The sequence below is a fragment of the Gopherus flavomarginatus genome, chromosome 1 (assembly GCF_025201925.1).
Source record: "Gopherus flavomarginatus isolate rGopFla2 chromosome 1, rGopFla2.mat.asm, whole genome shotgun sequence".
NCBI classification, from domain to species: domain Eukaryota; kingdom Metazoa; phylum Chordata; order Testudines; family Testudinidae; genus Gopherus; species Gopherus flavomarginatus.
This window is the reverse complement of record NC_066617.1, coordinates 88,773,975-88,794,558: the sequence shown is the minus strand read 5'-3', so window position 1 is coordinate 88,794,558 and position 20,584 is coordinate 88,773,975. Positions and strand designations below refer to the sequence as shown.

The 20,584-nt window shown below is 43.3% G+C and overlaps 1 protein-coding gene across 1 annotated transcript in view; it reads left to right on the top strand.

The window, feature by feature from the left end:
• LTA4H (leukotriene A4 hydrolase) overlaps positions 1–20,584 on the top strand; it is a 37,418-nt gene that overhangs the window by 12,037 nt on the left and 4,797 nt on the right. The window contains exons 4-17 of the mRNA XM_050935461.1: positions 1,300–1,368; positions 4,211–4,315; positions 6,935–6,987; positions 7,888–7,960; positions 8,282–8,422; positions 8,648–8,671; positions 10,779–10,849; positions 10,963–11,074; positions 12,968–13,112; positions 13,201–13,304; positions 13,722–13,792; positions 14,989–15,043; positions 15,960–16,055; positions 16,848–16,930. Of these exons, the coding sequence (XP_050791418.1) occupies positions 1,300–1,368; positions 4,211–4,315; positions 6,935–6,987; positions 7,888–7,960; positions 8,282–8,422; positions 8,648–8,671; positions 10,779–10,849; positions 10,963–11,074; positions 12,968–13,112; positions 13,201–13,304; positions 13,722–13,792; positions 14,989–15,043; positions 15,960–16,055; positions 16,848–16,930 (1,202 nt within the window). The remainder of the gene's footprint in view (positions 1–1,299; positions 1,369–4,210; positions 4,316–6,934; positions 6,988–7,887; positions 7,961–8,281; positions 8,423–8,647; positions 8,672–10,778; positions 10,850–10,962; positions 11,075–12,967; positions 13,113–13,200; positions 13,305–13,721; positions 13,793–14,988; positions 15,044–15,959; positions 16,056–16,847; positions 16,931–20,584) is intronic.

The window sequence follows — 20,584 nt, the reverse complement described above, 5'->3', positions numbered from 1 at the left end:
CCAAACTGCTTTCATAATTCAGTTCTTGCAATCGGTACATCATGGCAGTTAACTTTTTTCTATAGTGTTATGTCTTCTAGGAAGTCTTAAGCTATGAAAACTAGCTTAGACCATCAAAAAGTAGGAAGTATGGATTCCTATTACAGTTAAACAAGCTACCCCCTAAAGAGTGTAAACAGTGGAAGAAGTGTGCTTTAAAATATTAGGGTGGGGAGGAGTCAAACCCTCTTGTACAGGGAGCTATAGTCCAGAGGAACAGTTTTAACTGAAAGCTAGAATGGTAGAACCACACACAATATACAACAGGATGATAATATCAAGATACACATCTGAGAACCATCCTGCAGAACTTGTGGCAGAATTTGGCCATTGGATAATAAAACTAAAATAGCACAAAACAGTTCACCCCAAAACAGTTTACAACACTTGTATTATTTTGGCTTTGAACCATGTTTTAATTTTTTAAAACATCTCAAGCTAGCTCTGAGGTGGCACTGAGCATTCTCTCTCTGTCTCTCTCTTGCGTGCTTGGGTGAACGGTTCTTATTCACGTGGTCAGGGTCTAACTGATTGTCATATGTGTTGCTGGGAAGAAGTTTTCCCCTGCGTCAGATTGGCAATGACCTTGGAATTTTTTCACCTTCCTCTGCAGCATGTGGGTGTGGTCACTTATCAGGATTATCTTTATAGGTCTCACTTAATCATTTCCCTTGCCATTGTGGGGGCATTGGTGCACCTCAATTACTTATATACTCTGCCTGTTGCATGAAATCATCTAGTCTCCTGTGTGCTGTAATACTTTGGTTTAATTTCAGTTGTTGGGTTCACTGTGCGGGTTGTGGTAGTGTTACAGGTCAGATTAGGTGATCTGGTGGTCCCTTCTGGCCTTAAATTATAAGACTGAGAAATTATGCTTCCTTTCTTTCTCACTGAGAGTTTTTCTGTAATGCTGAAGATGCATTGATAGCACATGTGTAGTTCAAAACATACTAATTTCCCAGTATATCCTCCCATATCATTTGATGCTTCTGCAGCTGCAGTGAAAGTTGCCTTATACCTAGAAACACTTGCTAGACAGATTTCCTTTTCTGTATGGGAAAGGAGCAGAACTGGCCTGTTAGGAAGAAACTATGCTGTCAGGACTTTGACAGCAGGCTGACATGCAACGTTACAATTTTGCTAGTAATACTACATTGCCCTTCTGTTTGCCTCCTACTCTTTGTCACTGTACGCCATATGTTTGTGTAATGTATTGCAAAAGCTGCATATAAGAAATATTCGTAATTTGTCTTTTTCCAGGCTATCCACTGCAGAGCCATCCTTCCTTGCCAGGACACACCTTCTGTGAAACTAACCTATTATGCAGAGGTAGATGAACACAAATCATGCATATCTGAATGAAGAGCACAACTAGAATGGGGAAGCCTCTTCTAGCTGGCAGGCTTTTCTGTGAACAAGACTGCTTGCAAGGAATTTATTGGAGCATTCAGATTTCACTGCCAGATAGCAACTTGCTAATGTAAATTTTCACTTTACCCTGCAATTAAAAAAGCCAGTCAATTAAAAGCTTTACCTGATGGGCAGCCTCTAGTAAGGGATGTGGAAATAGTGTGAGAATTCAACCTGTAGGTATATTGGCCTGCAGAGATTTCTTTGAGGGATTTCATATACAAACTGCAGAATATGGTCCATTATGAAACCACCGAATGGGGTTTTACTTTACTATAACTCAGAACTGCCTGTCTCCCTGGTTGCATTTCTCTAACTTGTAAGGGAAAAGGATGTCCCTCCTGAGGCACAAGCAGCACTGTGCTGAATCCCCCTCATATGAAAAGTAAACCATGTTGTTCAGATCAGTGGGGTTCCTAATTAATGTGCAGAGTAATCTGTTGAGGCTGAAATGGGAGGACGGGTTTTCAAAGACCACAGTTCAGCAGTCATTTTGCCTGAAGTTGGGTTGGGAAGGAGGAAGAGGATGATGCTGCAGCCACAGAAATTTCATTTTATGAGATGTTGAAAATGGGCTCTTTGCTCTCAGACCATCTGGGGAACTCTGAATATGGAGATCAAGCTACATATTTTGTTTATACACAGAAACCTGTCATAAGCCTGCTTACTCCCTAGGATAAAGGTTTTCAAACTTTCTTTCTGGCAACCCAGTTGAAGAAAATTGTTGATGTCCGCCACTCAGCAGAGCTGGGGATGAGGGGTTTGGAGTGTGGGAGGGGCTCAGGGCTGGGGCAGAGGGTTGAGGTGAGGGGTGCAGGGTGTGGGAGGGGTGCAGGGTGTGGGAGAGGTTCTGGGCTGGGGCAGGGGGTTGAGGAGCAGGAGGGGGTCAGGGCTCTGGGATGAGGCCGGGGATGATGAGTTTGGGGTACAGGAGGGGGCTCTCAGTTGGTGGAGGGGGCTCAGGGCTGGGGCAGGGGATTGGGGCACGGGCTTATCTCCGGCAGCTCCCAGTCAGCAGTGTAGCCTGGGTGCAGAGGCAGGCTTCCTGCCTGTCCTCGGACCATGCTGCACCATGGAAGCGGCCAGCAGCAGGTCTGGCTCCTGTGCAGAGGTGCGCAAGCGGCTTTGCTTGGCTCTCGCCTGGAGGCACTTCTCCCCCTCAGCTCCCATTGGCTGGGAACCAGGAGTGCAGAGCCGGTGCTGGGGGTGGGGGCAGCGTGTGGAGCCCCATGGCTCCCCTGCCTCGGAGCCGGACCTGCGGGTGGCCGCTTCTGGGGCACAGCGCAGTGTCAAAACAGGTAAGGATTAGCCTGCTTTAGCCAGGCAGCACCGCCAACTGGACTTTTAACGGCCCAGTCAGTGGTGCTGACCAGAGTGGCCATGACTCATTGGCTTCCATTCCATGACCCAGTTCTGGGTCGTGACACATGATTTGAAAACCACTGCCATAGGAGACTGAGAAATTAATAGAGCTGGCCTACTGATAAAGATGGAGCAGAATTGTACTCTAGGAGAGACATTGGGGGAGATTCTGAAATTTTACTGAATAAAGGTGGTCATGCAGGCTTCCTGATGATCTTTTTCTAAGCAGTAGTTTTACCTGCTTAGTCTGGCACTTGTACACAAAGCATTCCATTTTGAATCTGAGTTTACTCTCTAGATAAACTTCTCTTTGGTTTTCCATAAGAGTCTCTTGATTTTGGTAGACAGCTGAATGATATAGGAAGTATTTAATCAGTATAAACTTCCTCAATGACTTGTCAAACTCTCAAAAAGAAATAAAGAGGTAGTAAGGGCTTTTTGAAATAAACACAATTATGAAGTCTTCATAGCCTAACAAATCCTGTGCAATAAGGAAGATTTGTTCAGGTTTGGTCTATGGTACAGAGTGATTGCTGAGTAATAATTCTAAATTAAAAATGTGGGAATGTTTCAAAATATGGGAATGTTTAAAACTATAGAGTCAACTTAAAGTCACATTGTGAAAAATCTGTTTACAAGTAATGCCTAAGATTATCATACCTGAAATGTTGAAATAATATTTTCATCTGTTGATTTCAACTTATTTGTGCGTTTGACAGCACTCTGTGTACAGTTTTGCAATCTTTCCCTATATATTCAGTCATTTCCCTCTGTTCCTGCTATTTTTTTTTTTTTAATTTTCGCATAGGAACAGGAGGGAGACTATTGAAATCAGGAAAATCTGACTGTAATGCCACAAAAATTGCCATGGAGAAGATATTTGAAACTACTCCTAATTCGTTTTATGGAGGGATTAAATTTTTAGTTAACTATCTCCTGAATAATTCATTAATCCTTTCTAAAAAAAAAAAAAAAAAAACCAACATTAGAACAAATGATCTTGGTGTGCTGGTAGTGTTGTCCCCACCCCCCTTTCTGAGGTAGTAAAAGCTGGGAGTGCATTGAGACTGTGAGTTGGGAATCTAAAAATGGATAAGAAACACACATCATCTAAAGCAATCATTCTGGCTGATGAAGCATTGCCTGTTTTAGAGGGAGGGCAAACTGTCTATTTCTACTTGACCTGAGATTCTAGTTGTGGCAGATACGAGGTGGGGGAGAGGTTAAATGTAAAATATTAGCATAACCTAAAAATAATGGGGTCTACTTGCTGTAGTAGCTCCCAGCACGTGGTATAATGTTTGAGGGCGGCTAATGCTTTCCAAAGATGACTGATATGATCTCAGTTGTGCTGACTTAGACTCCCTCACAACTGGATATTTCCTCTCTCATTATTTAGGTATCTGTTCCTAAAGAACTGGTGGCTCTCATGAGTGCCAGTCGTGATGGAGAGATGCCTGACCCAGAAGACTGCAATAGGAAGATATATCGTTTCAGTCAAAAGGTAATACCCATGGTCTTTTAAACAAAAACTAGGAAACTATGAAGCCAGGCACAGATTTGTATTAATTTAAAGTATTGTGGGCATGAAACCTACGTAAGCACAGACCTGTGTATGTACTGTAATTTGTAATATTTAGGTTCATGGAAACTTTACTGCACATGTGAACAAGATGAGATTTGTTTTATTTTTTAAAAAAGCAACAAATTCCATAAAACAAATCGTAGTCTGGTGTATTTTTGTCATTGGCCCTAACCAGTAGGCTTGCCAAACTTATCAGAATTTTTTCCATAGCACGCACTTGTCCTTGGCCATGAGGGTAAGAGGTGCAATGAGGAACAGCCTTTCTAAAAAAAAGTTCATATTCTGTTATCCACTGAGATCTGAAACTTTAAACCATTGGTGACTTTCCAACCTGTAGTGTGAAGACCTGTTAGAACACAAATAAATGGATTTGAGCATCTGTTCTTGAATCTTTTGCAGTGAACATGTAAAATACATCCCCCAAAATCATGTGGTGATGTGATCCTTTCAATGCGATCACAAATTGATTTTATTTAATAACAATTATAATTAGTTTGATAATAAATGAAGGACATTATCACACCATGGGAGTTTTTCCACAAGAAGAGGAACAAGAATTACAGCAGTTCATTTTGATCTCAAATACAGAAATTTAAATTTGTTTCTGTGTTTATCTTCTATATCAGTGGTCCCCAACCTTTTTTGTCTGGCGGGCACCAAACAATGAGCCATGGGGGACCGTGGTGGTGGACGAGCATCTGCCAAAATTCCGCTGACAAGCGGCAACGTCAATAGGCGTCCCCACCAAAGTGCCGCCAACAAGTAGCATCATCCAGAGCCGTTGCCGCCAAAATACTGCTGAAAATTGGCAGCATTTCGGCCGTGACACCTCTGGATGATGCAGCTTGTCAGCAACATTTTGACGGATGCTCATCCGCTGGCCAGTACATGGGCGCACTTAGACGCTCCGGTGGGCACCATGGCGCCCGCGGGCACCACGTTGGGAACCCCCGTTATGTATTCTTAAATCCCTTTCCTGCCTATGTATTGTTTTATAAAGCCAGCGGGTAGACTAATCTCTCTAGTGTTGCTCAATGTACAAGATACCGTACACAGAACAAAATACATCTCTGAGGCTCCCTGGTGTTTCTGGTATATAACTTTAAACTGCTATGTTGCCATGAAACAGTGGCACTTAAAAATGAATTGTTAGAGCAGTGAAGTATCCTAGCATGTGACTAACATGAATTAATGCAAATGTGCAACCAGACTTTGCACGAAATTATAGATTTTGTATTTGTCAATATTGAATAGTGTATATTCAGTTTCAGAGACACTGCTCTTAGGTACGAATGTGGAAGAGGCAGGGGTTTTAGGCTTGAAAAACTGAGTGAAGGTGTTTGCATCTTTTTGGAGTGGTTAGTTTGGGAAGGAGGAATGTCCTGGGGAAGACCTACAGGAAGAGAGAGCAGCAAAGAATCCTGTGGCACCTTATAGACTAACAGACGTTTTGGAGCATGAGCTTTCGTGGGTGAATACCCACTTCCTCAGATGCATGCATGCATCTGAGGAAGTGGGTATTCACCCACGAAAGCTCATGCTCCAAAACGTCTGTTAGTCTATAAGGTGCTACAGGATTCTTTGCTGCTTTTACAGATCCAGACTAACACGGCTACCCTCTGATACTTGAGGAAGAGAGAGGAGGCTGGAAGGATTGTTTCATGTTGGAAACTGGAAGGAGACTGTTGACCCTTCCTATGAGGATAAGAGCCCCATGGTATGGTTGGGGATTTGTTCCGGCATCTTTTGCAGTCCTTTTTTTTTGGTACTCTGTTTCAGCAACTGTCCCATCTTCTCAGCTACTGCAGTGTAGTTTTCAAAGTGACAACACTGCCATACCCTGAACTGTGAAAGCCTGAGCTTTTATACTCCTGGGGGAATTCTGTGCCAGAAAAAAATAAAAATCCTGCACATATTTTAAAATTCTGTATATTTTGTCAAATTGACATAATATAATCATTCCGGTTTCAGTTTTGGTTATTTCAAAGTACTTGTCAGCAAATTTGTCTGTAACAATACAGATAACAAAATAGATTCGGGAAATGCTGACCCCTAGTCTCTCCCATTCAGTCAGGCACATCTATCCCTGTCCCCATGTGTCCCTTCACCCTCCGTCCACCATGCATCCCTGCACCCTCCCTCAGCCACCCCTCACCCCATCCCTATGTGTCCTTGCACCCCCATGTGGCAGCGGCAAAGAGTTCTGTGGCACCTTATGGACTAACAAACGTATTGGAGCATGAGCTTTCATGGGTGAATACCCACTTTGTCGGATGCATGTAGTGGAAATTTCCATTATAGACTAACAAATGTATTGGAGCGAATGAGGACTGCTTCTTACTACCACTGTCTGATAAATCTGTTCCCCCACGTCAGGCAGAAGAAAAACAAGGTTGAGGGCTAATGCAGGGCAGAAGGTTGTGAAGAAAATGAATGTACAGTACAACTATGCTTATATAACTTTGATTAACTCGGTGAGTGATAGTTCTGATATTACAACTAGGATTTTAAATAGATGATTTTAATGTCTTCCATTAGGTTCCAATACCTTGCTACTTGATTGCGTTCGTGGTTGGGGCGTTGGAAAGCAGGTAAGTGTATATAGTACACATTGGCTAAATTTTATCAATTACAGAAAGTTTGAGAGTCTTTACATTACTTGGACTCCTGATCCTAATTTGAAAAAACCTCTTGGTCAGTGGAAGGATGTTAGGATGCTCCTGCATATAACATTCAAGTATGTACTCCCCCAACCCAGAACACTGCTGAGCATATTAGCTATTCTTTAAGTCTTCATTTATTATTCTCACCTCTAGGAGCATCTAGCCACAACACAAGAGAGAAGGCTACTGAGCCCATTTTCTCACTGTAAGGGAAAGAAATGGAACAGAATCCAGCCACTGAGTCTTTGTTCCTCTCTTCTCAGCCTTTTAGTCCTAAGAATAACTAGAAACTATTCACTCACTAGATGAGCCTTTGTCCCCTCCATAAGTCATAATATACTAGCTTCAACCCGATCACTCATTTGCACAATGGTATGTTTTAATCTGACCCAGAATATTGGTGGTGGTGGTGCTGTATTAACACCATACAATAATTTAAAAAGCATGAACTTCAGTTTATCCCCCATCTAGATAGTCAATGCAAAAAACATAATTTCCTGTGATTTGATTTTATTTGATTTATCTTTTTTTAACTGCACTTGCATCTCTTTCCTACTTGTCCTTCTGTGGAGGACTAGAACATTAAGTCCATAAGCAAAGAAGTGTGTCTAAAATTAAATTAAATTAGTCATTCCTTCTCTCCTCTCTCCAATCCCCATTCCAACACATACAATAGCAGTGAAATGAGGGTGGCGGGGGTTTCTCCAGAGCCTCTCCTCAGTAATATGGGCTACTGTGAGTATACTAAACCCATCCTCCACTATGCGTTGGCTTCCCATATAACATCAATTCAAGTTCAGTGTCTAACTGAAATCTGTACTTCTACAGACAGATTGGCCCCAGGACGCTGGTGTGGGCTGAGAAGGAGCTGGTGGATAAATCTGCATATGAATTTGCAGAGGTTAGTTACTATTGCTCACTATTCACTCACTTTACATAGTATTAAGAATAAACAGCCAACACTACAATTGTTCTTATTTTAATTTTTTCCCCTCTCTTGACTTCCACCAAAGAAAGTGTTTTGTTCTTCTAAAGGACCATCAAATAACTGCTGATCTTGCTACGCAAGTGACAAGGCACAATCTTGCCATTGGTCTGCATGTGGAACTTCTCAAACTGTCTGAGAAACTTGTGTGTGGAGCATTAGGATCATACTTATAGCCTGTATTTACTAATTGTAATTACAAATCTCATTAAAAATCAATGTGAACTTTTGTTTCAGACTGAAGCCATGTTGAAAACAGCAGAAGATCTGGCGGGGCCTTATGTGTGGGGACAGTATGACTTGCTAGTCTTGCCTCCCTCTTTTCCTTATGGTGGTATGGAGAACCCCTGCCTTACTTTTGTGACTCCTACTTTATTGGTAAGTGTGAAATTTATGCACTTTATTCTTCTGCTTTCCATCAGAGCCTATTCCAAAATCTATCCAGATGTGCATAGAACTCTGGTTTTATGTTCCTTAAAGAACAATAAAATGATCCTTAGACTACCAAAGCCATAGAACTTCCATGAAACAGATGTTTGTAATGCATGAATTTTGAGTTTAACTTGTACCAATGAGGTAATTTGATTTGTTTGTCTATTCTAGGCAGGTGACAGATCGCTGTCAAATGTAAGTATAAACTTTATTCAGGTCTTCAAACCAAATACTGTGTAATTTTAAGTTACATCTTAAATCATTCCTGGCAGAGAAGATATGAAATATATTTCTAAATCTTAAGTCTTCATTTAGACATCCTATATATTTTCTGTTAATTAGTTACAAAATGGAAAAATATATAGCAGGTCAGTTTAATACCAAGCTGTATTGCAAAAATTTCAGGTGCAGGGAAATCTTGTCCCTATCATTTTTGCAGAACAATATCATCTTTATAGGAGGAATCTCCTGCTTCCCATTTAACTATATTGACAAATGAAATGACCCTGTAAAACAATGTTTCTCAAATACGGGCACCAGCGGCTTTTCTTGTGCCGATAGCGTCCTGAGGGCTATGTGTGTGGGTCCAAACTAGTAGCTCGTCCCCTTTTCTGTTGCTCCTGGATGCACTGCCTTGCTGGTTGCTGGGGCTGCCAGCAGAGATTGGGCCCTGCTCCCTTCTGGAGACACCTGGGGCACAATGCTGGAGGAACAGGCAGCTGATGAGTTTCCTACTTTCCCAGGGCTGGTGGGGCTCAGGCTTTGGCTTTCAGACCTGGAGTGGTGGGAGTGGCAGGCTCTGGCCATGGAGTTTCAGGCTCTATCCCCAACCCCCCTCCCACTGTTTCCCCCAGCCTCCCATACAGGGCTTAATTTGTCCCCAAGGCTTGGCAGAGCTGAGCAAGTCTGCTGTGAAACGTGATACTTGTATGTTTGTTAATATCACATTTCACAACAGGTTTAATAGCTAGGAATAGATAAATTACAATGATGTGGATGTGCATATGTACATATTTATTTGTTTTTCCTAAAACTAATTTAAGTATTTTCAGAAAAAGTGTGAGAGCTGCCACCAGCAAGAGTTGGTGGCTGCACTGTGAGGCCACCAAAAAATATGTCCTGAGAACTCCTGAATAAAATCTACAGCTCAGCCATTTAAAGCCTTTGAAAGTTCACAGCCACAATAACTCTACGTCTTCTGAGAAATCTACATTACTACTATACTGAACTCTCAGCCACTGTTCTCAGTTGGTCTTCCTTCTGGGCCACGCTAACATGTATGCTTCTATTGATACAGTTTAGTCAGATATGAGGCAGAAAAGTTGAAAGCTTCTGTCTCTGACCCAATTTAAGAATTGTGGGCTACAAATAATTAATCACAAGAATGTTAAAGGGGAGCAGTTTTAGTTCTAAATAAATCCCACATATTTGTGTTAGGAATAGCCAACCCAGTGGTAAAGCCATGTTAAAAAGTGTAGCTAAATTGATTCTGGAGGAAAAGGTGAGATTCTTCAGGGTCCTATGCTAACGGTATTTATTGGTGACCTGTTTCTCTGGTATCTAGCCACTAAAACTGGTTGCAATAAGTTGTGCATAATTTTTTTAATTGGAAATTGTACTTCAGTGCGTGTCCTAGTTTATATTTTAATGTTTGTCTGGAGAGAGGAGTCTGGTTGGTATTTCATCTAATTATTAAATCTTTCCAGTAGAGGAATATAGACCCTTAAATGAACATAATATTGTAATGCCTTCCAACAGCAGTTCTAAAATTTTCGAAGTGGACCACATTTTTAGTATATCGTGTGCTTCCCCATTCTATTCATGATCTCATGAATCATATCTCCTCCCATTTGTAATGAAATAACATCCCTGCACTACAGCATTTGCTTACCTGGAAAAGTATTATCAGGAAAGCACTAAACACCTTAAATAATCTTTCTTTTAATGTGATTTAGCAGTTGAAAACAAGAAAAGCTGGCACTGTGTGACCAACCAGATCAGCGAGGCCAACCAGGGAAGGCTCTTTTGTCCACAGACCACAATTTGCAAACTACTTTTTCACAGGATGTGTGGTGTGGGATATTGTAACACCAGAGTGAATCTGATATCCAGAGGCTTATTTACAATAATGGCAATCTGCTTTGAATATATAATAGTTAACACCATTGTGATTCTTGCTGCTGCCCCTCTTACCTTCCGCCCCCTCTCCAGCCCTTGGGATTTGACAGTATATTCTTTGGGGTAATCTAATTAAATCTACTTCTGACATGGGATGGGTTGTTTGTTTGTTTGTTTGTTTTAGGTTATTGCCCATGAAATCTCTCATAGCTGGACAGGAAACTTGGTGACAAACAAAACCTGGGAGCATTTTTGGTAGGTGTAATACTGAGTGCATTACAAAAAATTGGCTCTTATCTACCATATAGAAGTTCTGAGGAAATGGTTTTGCCATCTCACATGAATTAATATTCTTGATAATTCTGTAGGCTAAATGAGGGACACACAGTTTACTTGGAACGTAGAATTGGTGGACGGCTGTTTGGTGAACAGTTCAGGCACTTCCAAGCTTTGGGAGGTTGGAGAGAATTGCAAAATACGGTAAACTAGTTTTGGCAGAAGTTTATTGTATGTTTATGTTTAAACATGACTCATAAAAATTAAGTTGTCATAATGTTTCCCTGAAATATGCAGCAGAAAACGATAATAGTAATGCTCCTGAAAATCTTTGCATTGGTAGTTGAGTACCAGTGTTCTCTCAGGTTTGTTTATGAACCGACAAGTTATATTGTTCAATATAAACATGACTCTGCTAGATTACAGATGATGGTAACATTTTCAAAAAGACCTTAAGTCTCAGGGATCTTTTAAAGATTGCAAGATCTTCTGAAAGGCTGAATTTCATCCTGAACTACTCCTGAATATTGCAACAGCTAGTGAGTAACAGTGAACCCTTAATGTACAGGACATACTGCAAGAGTGTATGCTTTTTAAAACCCTTTAAAACAATTAGCATACCACTGAGCAGCTAAAAGTTGCCTTTTTATGATAGCCATAGCCAGGACCACCCTTCTCAAACTTCAGATGTTCCAATGTGTGATATAAGCAACTGGAATGACTGAGAACTGAAATATACAACAAAGCCTAGGTGTTCCACACTGTACCAAACTGAGTGTTGAAGATCAAGAATCCTGATACTTGGTTTCTGTCTCTAGGAGGAGAATTTAAATGGTCATGGTAGTTGCATTTTCAAAGACTTTTTAAGAAGTTAAGCCAGAGACAAATTGTCTATTTTTCACCTTCCTCCAGAATCTCCCAAAAGAAATGTCTCACCCCTTTAGGATTAATAATTTTGTTGTTCATCCTGTCAGTGGTAACTTCTGTTTTTTTGAAGCACTAAATAAACTGTGTATGATTTCAGTATGGGGAAAGAGGCTGTTGCCATGTGAACAAACAAAACATGGGAGCATGATCAAAAGGCCAGCATAGCTATGTCAGTTAAGAATGTTACTATCCTACCCCCAACTAACACAGCTATGCAGACAGTTGAGCATATGAGGTTCAGGGAGGTGGGTTAGCTGTACTGGCAAAAGGACTCTTTTTTTTAACTGGTATAAGCTGAGTTTTCACTAGGGGACTTTGCCAGTATAGCTGTACTGACAAAGCCTTTGTAGTATAGACCAGCCCTAAGATGAAAAGGTGGGCTGGTAGTCTGTACTAATTCGGGAACTTCAGCAAGTGGGATGAGCTAAAGCAGGGGTGGGCAAACTACATCCTGCAGGCTTTGGATCTAGCCCCTCGGGGCTTTGGATCCAGCCCGCGGTATTCCTCCGTGGCGCCGCGGGCCCTGCGCCACTTTCAGCAGCGGCTGGCCCAACGTCTCTGCAGCCCCCAGGCCCTTACCTCCAGCCACTACCCTCTGCAGTTCCCATTGGCCAGGAACGGGCAACCACGGCCAATGGGAGCTTCGGGGGAGGTACTTGGAGGTGCGGCAAGGGCAGCGCATGCGGAGCCCTTGCCACCCACCTCCCCCAGGGGCTGCAGTGCTTCCTGGAGCGGCGCAGGGTCGGGAACAGGGCAGGCATGCAGGGAGCCTGTACCCTGCCTTCCAACTCCCTTCCCTAAGCCCCCTGCCTGCACCGTGCACCCCTCCTGCACCCCAACTCCCTACCCTGAGCCCCCTTGTACACCCTGCACCCCAACCCCCTACCCTGAGCTCCCTTCTGTACCTTGCACCCCTCCTTTGTCCCAATCCTTTGCCCTGAGCCCCTTCCTACACACTGCATCCCAACCCCCTGCCCTGGCCCTGCATACAATTTCCCCACCCAGATGTGGCCCTCAGCCCAAAAAGTTTGCCCCGCCTGAGCTAGAGCCTTGTGCACCAAAGCATGGTAATCTTGGTCTTGGATGGAAGATAACTGTATAAGATGGCTGCAAATAAGTGTGAATTATGGAGCCTTTCTGGATGAGTATTTGTGTATAATATTGTTACAGATAAATACACTTGGAGACACAAGCCCTTTCACTAACCTGATCCCTAAGCTGAATGAAGTAGACCCTGATGTTGCATATTCTACTGTTCCGTATGAGAAAGGCTTTGCTTTGCTTTTCCACCTTGAACAGCTTCTTGGAGGACCAGGTGAGCATTAATAGTTCTATTTTAAATAGGATTTTTATTTTGCTTTCAAACTTTGGCTTTGTTAATTGATACACTTTTTTTAACTTAGATGTCTTCATTGGCTTCTTGAAGGCTTATATTCAGCAGTTTGCCTATAAGAGTGCTGTGACTGAAGATTGGAAGAAGTTCTTGTATTCCTACTTCAAGGATAAGGTTGGATGGTGCTTCAGGCTAATTGAGATCCTGCAATTGTGTGAAACTGGCAGAATGTATTCTACTTGTGGCATAGCTCAGGAAGCTGAAGATACTCCATATGGTCAGAGTAAAATAGGCTGATAAATAAAGTATTACTGCGTTTTTAAAAGAAAGGTCTTATATGCCTCTTCACCCTCATTCCTTTATAGAGAATATGTAAAGATGTAGCATAAAATCTTACAAACATGGGTTTGGGTTACAGTGCATGTGTTCAAAATACAGTTATTCAAAAGCAAACTACACAGGAATCAGCACTTTAGATAAAGCTGTTCTTACAAACCAAAACAAAAGATTTGAACTAACTTTCAAATTTCAAACTCTTTAGAGAGAAAACACATAGATGGTAAACTGAATAAAGATCTGTGTTGTTTGTAGGTGGATGTTCTCAACAAAGTTGACTGGAATGCATGGATGCACACCCCCGGCATGCCACCAGTAAAACCAACGTAATTGTGCTTTCTTCTCTTGTCTTTCTTGCCTAAAATTTGTGTGTTATTCCCAAACATCAATTAACTATTTGAAAAACTTGTACTAGAGCTGATCAGAAAACTTCTACAAAACTTTATTTTCTGAAAATGTTTGGAAGTCAGGGGGTATAGGAGGAGGAATATGAATTCTGATAATTTTCCAAACTGAGAAATGTTGGGGGAAGACATGCCTTTTTTGTTTGGAAAATTGCCACAGAAAATGGAAAAAATTCAAAGTGTAATTTCCCCAGTGGAAATCTCTGCAAGAAACAACCCTTCTCTCTCCTACCCCCGCCCCCACACCCCACTATCCAACCAGCTGGAGAGTGTATGACTTCTGAATGTGTTTACATTCTGAGGTTGACTACAAGATATTACTCCATCTGCAGTTAGTACTGTATGGGGCTATCAATGAGCAATAGCAATATTCACAACACAAGTCACATACCATGACAAGTGGAGTTACTGTGAAAAAGGAGAGCATGGAAATGCATTTCTGTGTTGACTCTCATTGTAGCAGATTTTCCACATATTGCATTGCACACCTATGTTATAAATAGGCTTCGCAGAATTTTAATTTTATTTTTTATAACTTCAACAGATAATATTGATGGTTTTGTTTTTAGATTTTTATTGATTTTTAAATTTTCACAGTTGTGGAAAGTTGAGTTTTAAGCATTTTTTTCCAATTTTTTGGTTTATATTTTCACAGTTGTGGGAAATTATGGGAGGAATCAGACAATTATTTAGTGACACTTAGAGATTCTCAAAGTTAAAGCCTTATAAACTGTTATATGGAAATTATCAACATCACATGTCAAAATAAAATATTCCTAAATCTACAAATCATACCATACTACTCATTTGCTAGTTCATTTGTAACAAGCCTCATTCAAAAATCTGAATCACCAGTTTTAACACTAATAAGTTCTCTAATGCCATTTTGCTTACTTGGCCTATCTGTAAGTTTCAGTTGTTATTAATGGAAATTTCCATTGGTTTGTTCGTGTATGGTGAAATCTGTTTACCAACACTTACCGATAAAAATCTAATCCTTCCAAGCCCAATTATAGGTTATCTTGCCACTTTACACAGCCTGTGCTACAGTGCCCATCAAATGCACTTGAGTTATTCACATTTCAAAAATGTAATCTTTTGTTTTTCATCTTTATTAGATACGATATGACACTATCAAATGCTTGTGTTGACTTGAGCCAAAGATGGATCAAAGTGAGTTGTTAAAGAATTCTGCAGACATCCTACAGATTTTTTTTTAACTATGACAAACAAGTTGTTTGTTCTATATAATAAGGGAAGGGCTCACATCATCCTCACTGGCCAAAGACAGTGTCTGGTGAGGGAAATGCTGCCAAGAATTTTTGCATTATTTCATAGGCTAAACTTTCCAAAAGAGTCTGTAGAGGTGTTGCAACTTCTTGAAATATGAGACTGCATTGTACATGTAAACTAAGTGCAAGCAGATAATGTGCAAATGGGGACTCCCATTGTGCATATTTTACCCTATGCCTTAGGACTGCAATTTCAGAATTTGTTTTGATAAGGCACAGATGTGGAAGTAAGTCTCCTTTACAGATTATATGTTCATACTAACACTGCCCCTCCTTTATAAAGCAGGCAGTATGTACTCCTTGGTAAAATTAAGCAACGCCAATTACAACAAATCATTGATCATTCGTAGTAACTTCATTTTAGTTTTGCCAGGGACTGTAGCATCCTTATTTTTGCCAACTTTGTGTGTTTTGGCCCTACTGCGCACTTGCTTCAACCTAATTCTCCTCATGCCAAAGATTCTTTTTATGAAAAAGTACACTTTGCAATTGTTGTACTCAACTTCTAAAAAATTTTAATAAGAACCTCTTAAACTTATTTTTCACTTTATTTCATTATCTTTAATAGGAAATTAAATGGCGTAAACAAATACAACCACTCAACAACCCCCATAGCTTTCCCATTTTTGGATTCTTTTTTGTATTCTGTAACCTCATAACTTAAACCCTAAAAGCAGCATTTTTACATGAAGTAGCTTGAAATTAAATGTAGGTGTCCATAAACAAAAGCAGACAGATGATGTCTTTGCTGAAAAAGCCAATTATAAAGTGTTTGTTGTGTTTATTTGCTTGTTTAGGCCAAAGAAGGTGATTTGTGCTCATTCAGCTCAGCAGATCTAAAGGATTTGTCATCCCATCAGTTGATTGAGTTCCTGGCACTGTTGCTGCTGGAGGTAAGTGCAGGCTAGGAGTCGTTTGACCAAAGAATGCAAGCAAAGGCACAAATCTATTTTATAAAACCAGGGAGCTCATATGTTGCCCAACACTTCTGAAGATCCTTATTCATCCCACTTGAATCATTTTGCTTTCTTTGGGAAAGCCAGTAAGAGGTCTCCAAAACCCATTCTTCCTTGATTATTCACTTGATGAGTAACATCAGGAGACTTTCAGTCAAGGAGGCATAAACAAAATTTGAGAAGTGATTGTGTTTGTTTGAATTTTATGTATTATGTGATACAGCTTTGAATAAAATTGTAACCAGTTTGGAGTGTTTCAGTGATACTGAGTCTGTACTGAAGTTTCACAGACTTAGGCTGTGTCTATCCTACAGACCTTGGTCTCCTGTGTAGCCGCTCTATATTTTAAACCACCCCCCACCGAGCGGTGAGAGTGTTTCTCACCGACAAAGCACTGTCCAGACCAGCACTTTTGTCAGTGAAACTTAGGTTGGTCAGGGGAGTGGTTATTTTTCACACACCCCCCCGACTGACAAAAGTTTAGCCAACAAAAGTGCTAGTGTAGACAGAGCCTTAATAACTACCATATTATCCCTTGCCCCTCCCTTAGTTAGGTGAAGTGGAGCAGAGGGAAAGAATATGCAAGCACTTACCAGTAGCCATTGTTTTTTTTGTTAAATATTTTCTCCCTTGTAGTGAAAGTCTCCTTTCTAGGTCTTGCCTCCTCTCAGAAAACATTAGTTGAAATATACCTCTTGCTCATTCTTCTAATTTTGCAACTCTTTTTAGGCACCACTTCCAGTGTCACATGTAAAGCGAATGCAGGAAGTTTATAACTTCAATGCTGTAAACAATTCTGAAATAAGATTCAGGTTAGTAATAGTATGGAAATTGCTTCATGAAAAGTGTTTGATAAGGGAAGATCCTACCTTATACACAATCTGAGAAGTTCTGTTTTACAAAAACGTAATAGGACACACGTGAATAGTAATGACTTCTAGTAAATGTAATTTTTACATGTGCAGTGTTCCTACGTACTAATTAATGATGAAATGGGAAAATGTATTCCAGTCTGAGCATCCACAATTAACGATAACACCTAGATCATCTAGTCTATTCCCCTGCCAGTGTGAGTGTTCCCTGTAGTAAAAGTCCTAATGCTTTGTCCACTTAACTTTAGATGTGCCTTTCCTCACAGGGTTCATGCTCTCTTTAAAGTAAAGAATTATTAAAACTTATATGGAAATTTAAGAAAAATATCAGAGGAAAATATTCCTTTCCTCCCATTAATTCTAGTTTACGCCTATCACCGTAAATTCGTTTCTATCTTGTATTTATACACCTTTAAAAGATGTCTGTACCCCAAATTATGTTGTTGGAACTCTAAAAGCATATTTATTATAACTTATAAAAACTTGCAAAATTGCCTAGTTCGCCATTGTAATAAACTTGCCACAAAGTGCTATAATGGTTCTTCTTCGAGTGATTGCTCATATCCATTCCAGTCAGGTGTGCGCGCGCTGCGTGCGCGTTCGTCGGAAGACTTTTTACCCTAGCAACACTCGGCGGGTCGGCTGGGCGCCCCCTGGAGTGGCGCCGCTATGGCACCGGATATATACCCCAGCCGATCCGGCCACCCTTCAGTTCCTTCTTACCGCCCGTGTTGGTCTTTGGAACAGTGGAGTGTGGCTTAGCTGACCTCCACCTTCCCTAGCTACTCGTAGTTTCTCGTTGTTATCGTATACATAGTTATTATTCTTGTAGATAAACAGATTTAGTTGTAAGTTCTTACATTAATAATACAGTTAGTTCAGTACAATTTAGCGGGGTTCGAGGAGTAGCCCCTTCCCCACACCCGGTGCCGGAGCTCATGCCTGGCTCACCGGGTTTCAAACCGTGCTCGGCCTGTCACAGGCCGATGCCAACAGGATACCCACACGACTCCTGTTTGAAGTGCCTCGGGGAATTGCACTTAACAGCTAAGTGCCCTATTTGCAAGGCTTTCAAGCCGCAAACTAAAAAGGAGCGGGACATCAGACTGAAACAGCTCCTCATGGAGGCGGCCTTGACACTGCCACCTTCGGCACCGAGCGCCGGTCAGTCAGTGAGTAGAGGCACCCCTAGGGCACCGGATCGCACCGGTACGCCTAAAGACTCTCGGCACCGGCCGCCACCGGCATCCAAGTCGACTCCACATCGCTCCCTCTCCCCGAGGTTGAAGAAGGCCAAGACTCCTGCTGCTTTGGCACCGCCCATGCCGCAGCCAGAGGGTGCGCCCAGATCAGACTGCCCGGCGCCGATACCCGCCGTGGCACTGACTAAATCGGCACCGTTGATTCTGGTCCCACAAGGGTCGTCGAGTCCGGCGCCTGATAGCTCCCCGGCACGTGCCGCGGTAGAGCTCACCATGCCATCCACGCCAGAGGCATTTTCGGCGGCGAGAGACTTAATCACCTTAACGGACTTGGCACTGCCTCTATCCCCCGCACCGCTGGTGCGGGTAATCCAATCTCTGGGCAAGCCGACTCTGACTAGACCACCGTCTGTCGGCACAGCGGACCGGCACCGCTCAAGATCATGGTCCTGCAGACACTCCAGGTCGAGATGACGCTCTCGCTCTCGACGCCGCTCACAGTCCCGGCACTGTTCTCCTACGTGGCACCGGTCAGACTCGCGGCACCGGTCGGACTCCCGCTCTCCACCTCACTATCTGTGGCACCACTCCAGTTCTCGGCGCCGATCCAGGCACCGTACCTCTCGGAGCCGTTCACACCACAGGGACTCGAGATCTCGGTCGCCCTCCCGGCACCGGTCTGGTCACAGGTCCCGATTTCGATCCTGGTATCGCTACGAATACCGGCACCAGTCCCCGTTAAAGAAGGGAGCAAGGTCCATCGGAACCTCAGCTCAAGGTTTCTCTGCTCCTCCATGGCCATCCAGGCAGACGTCGGTGTCCTCTCACGCGGACAGTTATTACGACCAGGAGAGAGATACGGAGGTGCCTACTGGGGTCTTCCAGGAGGTCCGGTCTCAGGACCTGGGACCTCACCAATGGTCCTTTTGGACACTCTGGGCGTACCATCAGGCCTAAGGTGCTCCATTGCCCCAGACCCGCTCCGCTTCCTCAGAGCATCGAGCTCCAGAAGCCACCATTAGCCGTCCCCCTCCAGCTGGGACAGAGGAGCAGATAACTCATCCACCAGGTTCCCCGGTACCGCTGGAGCAGGAACCAACCCATGAGCAAGAGGCCATTCAGGACCCCCTCATCCCCGGCGTATCATCCTCTTCCTCCCCAGACGAGGTGGTGGCAGGGACTTCATCATCAGGGCCCTCGCCGATAGACCTCAGAGCCCATCAGGACCTCCTTAGGAGGGTAGCGCTCAACATCAGTCTTCCTGTAGAGGAAGTCCCGGAAGTCGAGGACCCAGTTGTCAGCAGCCTGTCGGCAGATACCCCCACTAGGGTGGCTTTGCCTTTCATCAAGACCATCCAGGCCACTGCTGACACCTTATGGCAGTCCCCAGCCTCCATTCCCCCTACGGCAAAGGGAGTTGAGAGGAAATACATGGTACCCTCTCGGGGGTACGAATACCTATATGTCCATCCTCCTCCCTCCTCATTAATTGTCCAATCGGTCAATGAGAGGGAACGCCACGGCCAACAGGCGCCAGCCCCCAGATCAAAGGAGGCTAGGCGGATGGACCTACTGGGCCGCAAGGTATATTCGGCAGGTGCCCTTCAGCTCCGAGTGTCCAACCAGCAGGCTCTCCTGAGCCGTTATAACTACAACACCTGGGCGGAGGTGGGTAGATTCACAGAACTTCTACCCCCGGACTCTCACGAGGAATTTGCCGCATTCCTTGAAGAAGGGAAGAAGGTGGCTAGAACCTCCCTCCAGTCTTCTCTCGATGCGGCCGACTCGGCAGCCAGAACTCTGGCCTCCGGTATCACCATGAGGCATATCTCAGGGCTACAGGTCTCCAACCTGCCACCCAAGCTCCAATACACCATCCAGGACTTACCCTTTGATGGCAAGGGTCTGTTCTCTGAAAAGACTGACCCCAGGTTGCAGAGTTTAAAGGACAACAGGGTCATCATGCACTCGTTGGGCATGCATACGCCTGTGACCCTACGCAGACCCTTCTGGCCCCAACCCCACTGGCCGTACTTTGTGCCCCGGCACAGACAAGACTTCAACAGAAAGCATGGGCGGGGTGCTGTAGACGCCAGTCCGGACCCCAAGGGGGTCAGAACCACGGCCCCCCGAAAGCACCTCCGGGGCCTAAGTCTACCTTTTGAAGGTACGCACGAGGACGGCGTACCAGTTTCAGGACAGGATCCTTCTCCTCCCTTCTCCAGCCACCTCTCCTACTTCCTCCCGGCATGGTCCCAATTGACCTCAGACATCTGGGTCCTACGGACGGTGAAACAAGGATACCACCTCCAATTTGTTTCAACCCTGCCTTCCCACCCCCCAACCCAGTCCCTCTTCAGAGACCCCTCTCACGAGCAAGTCCTCTTACAAG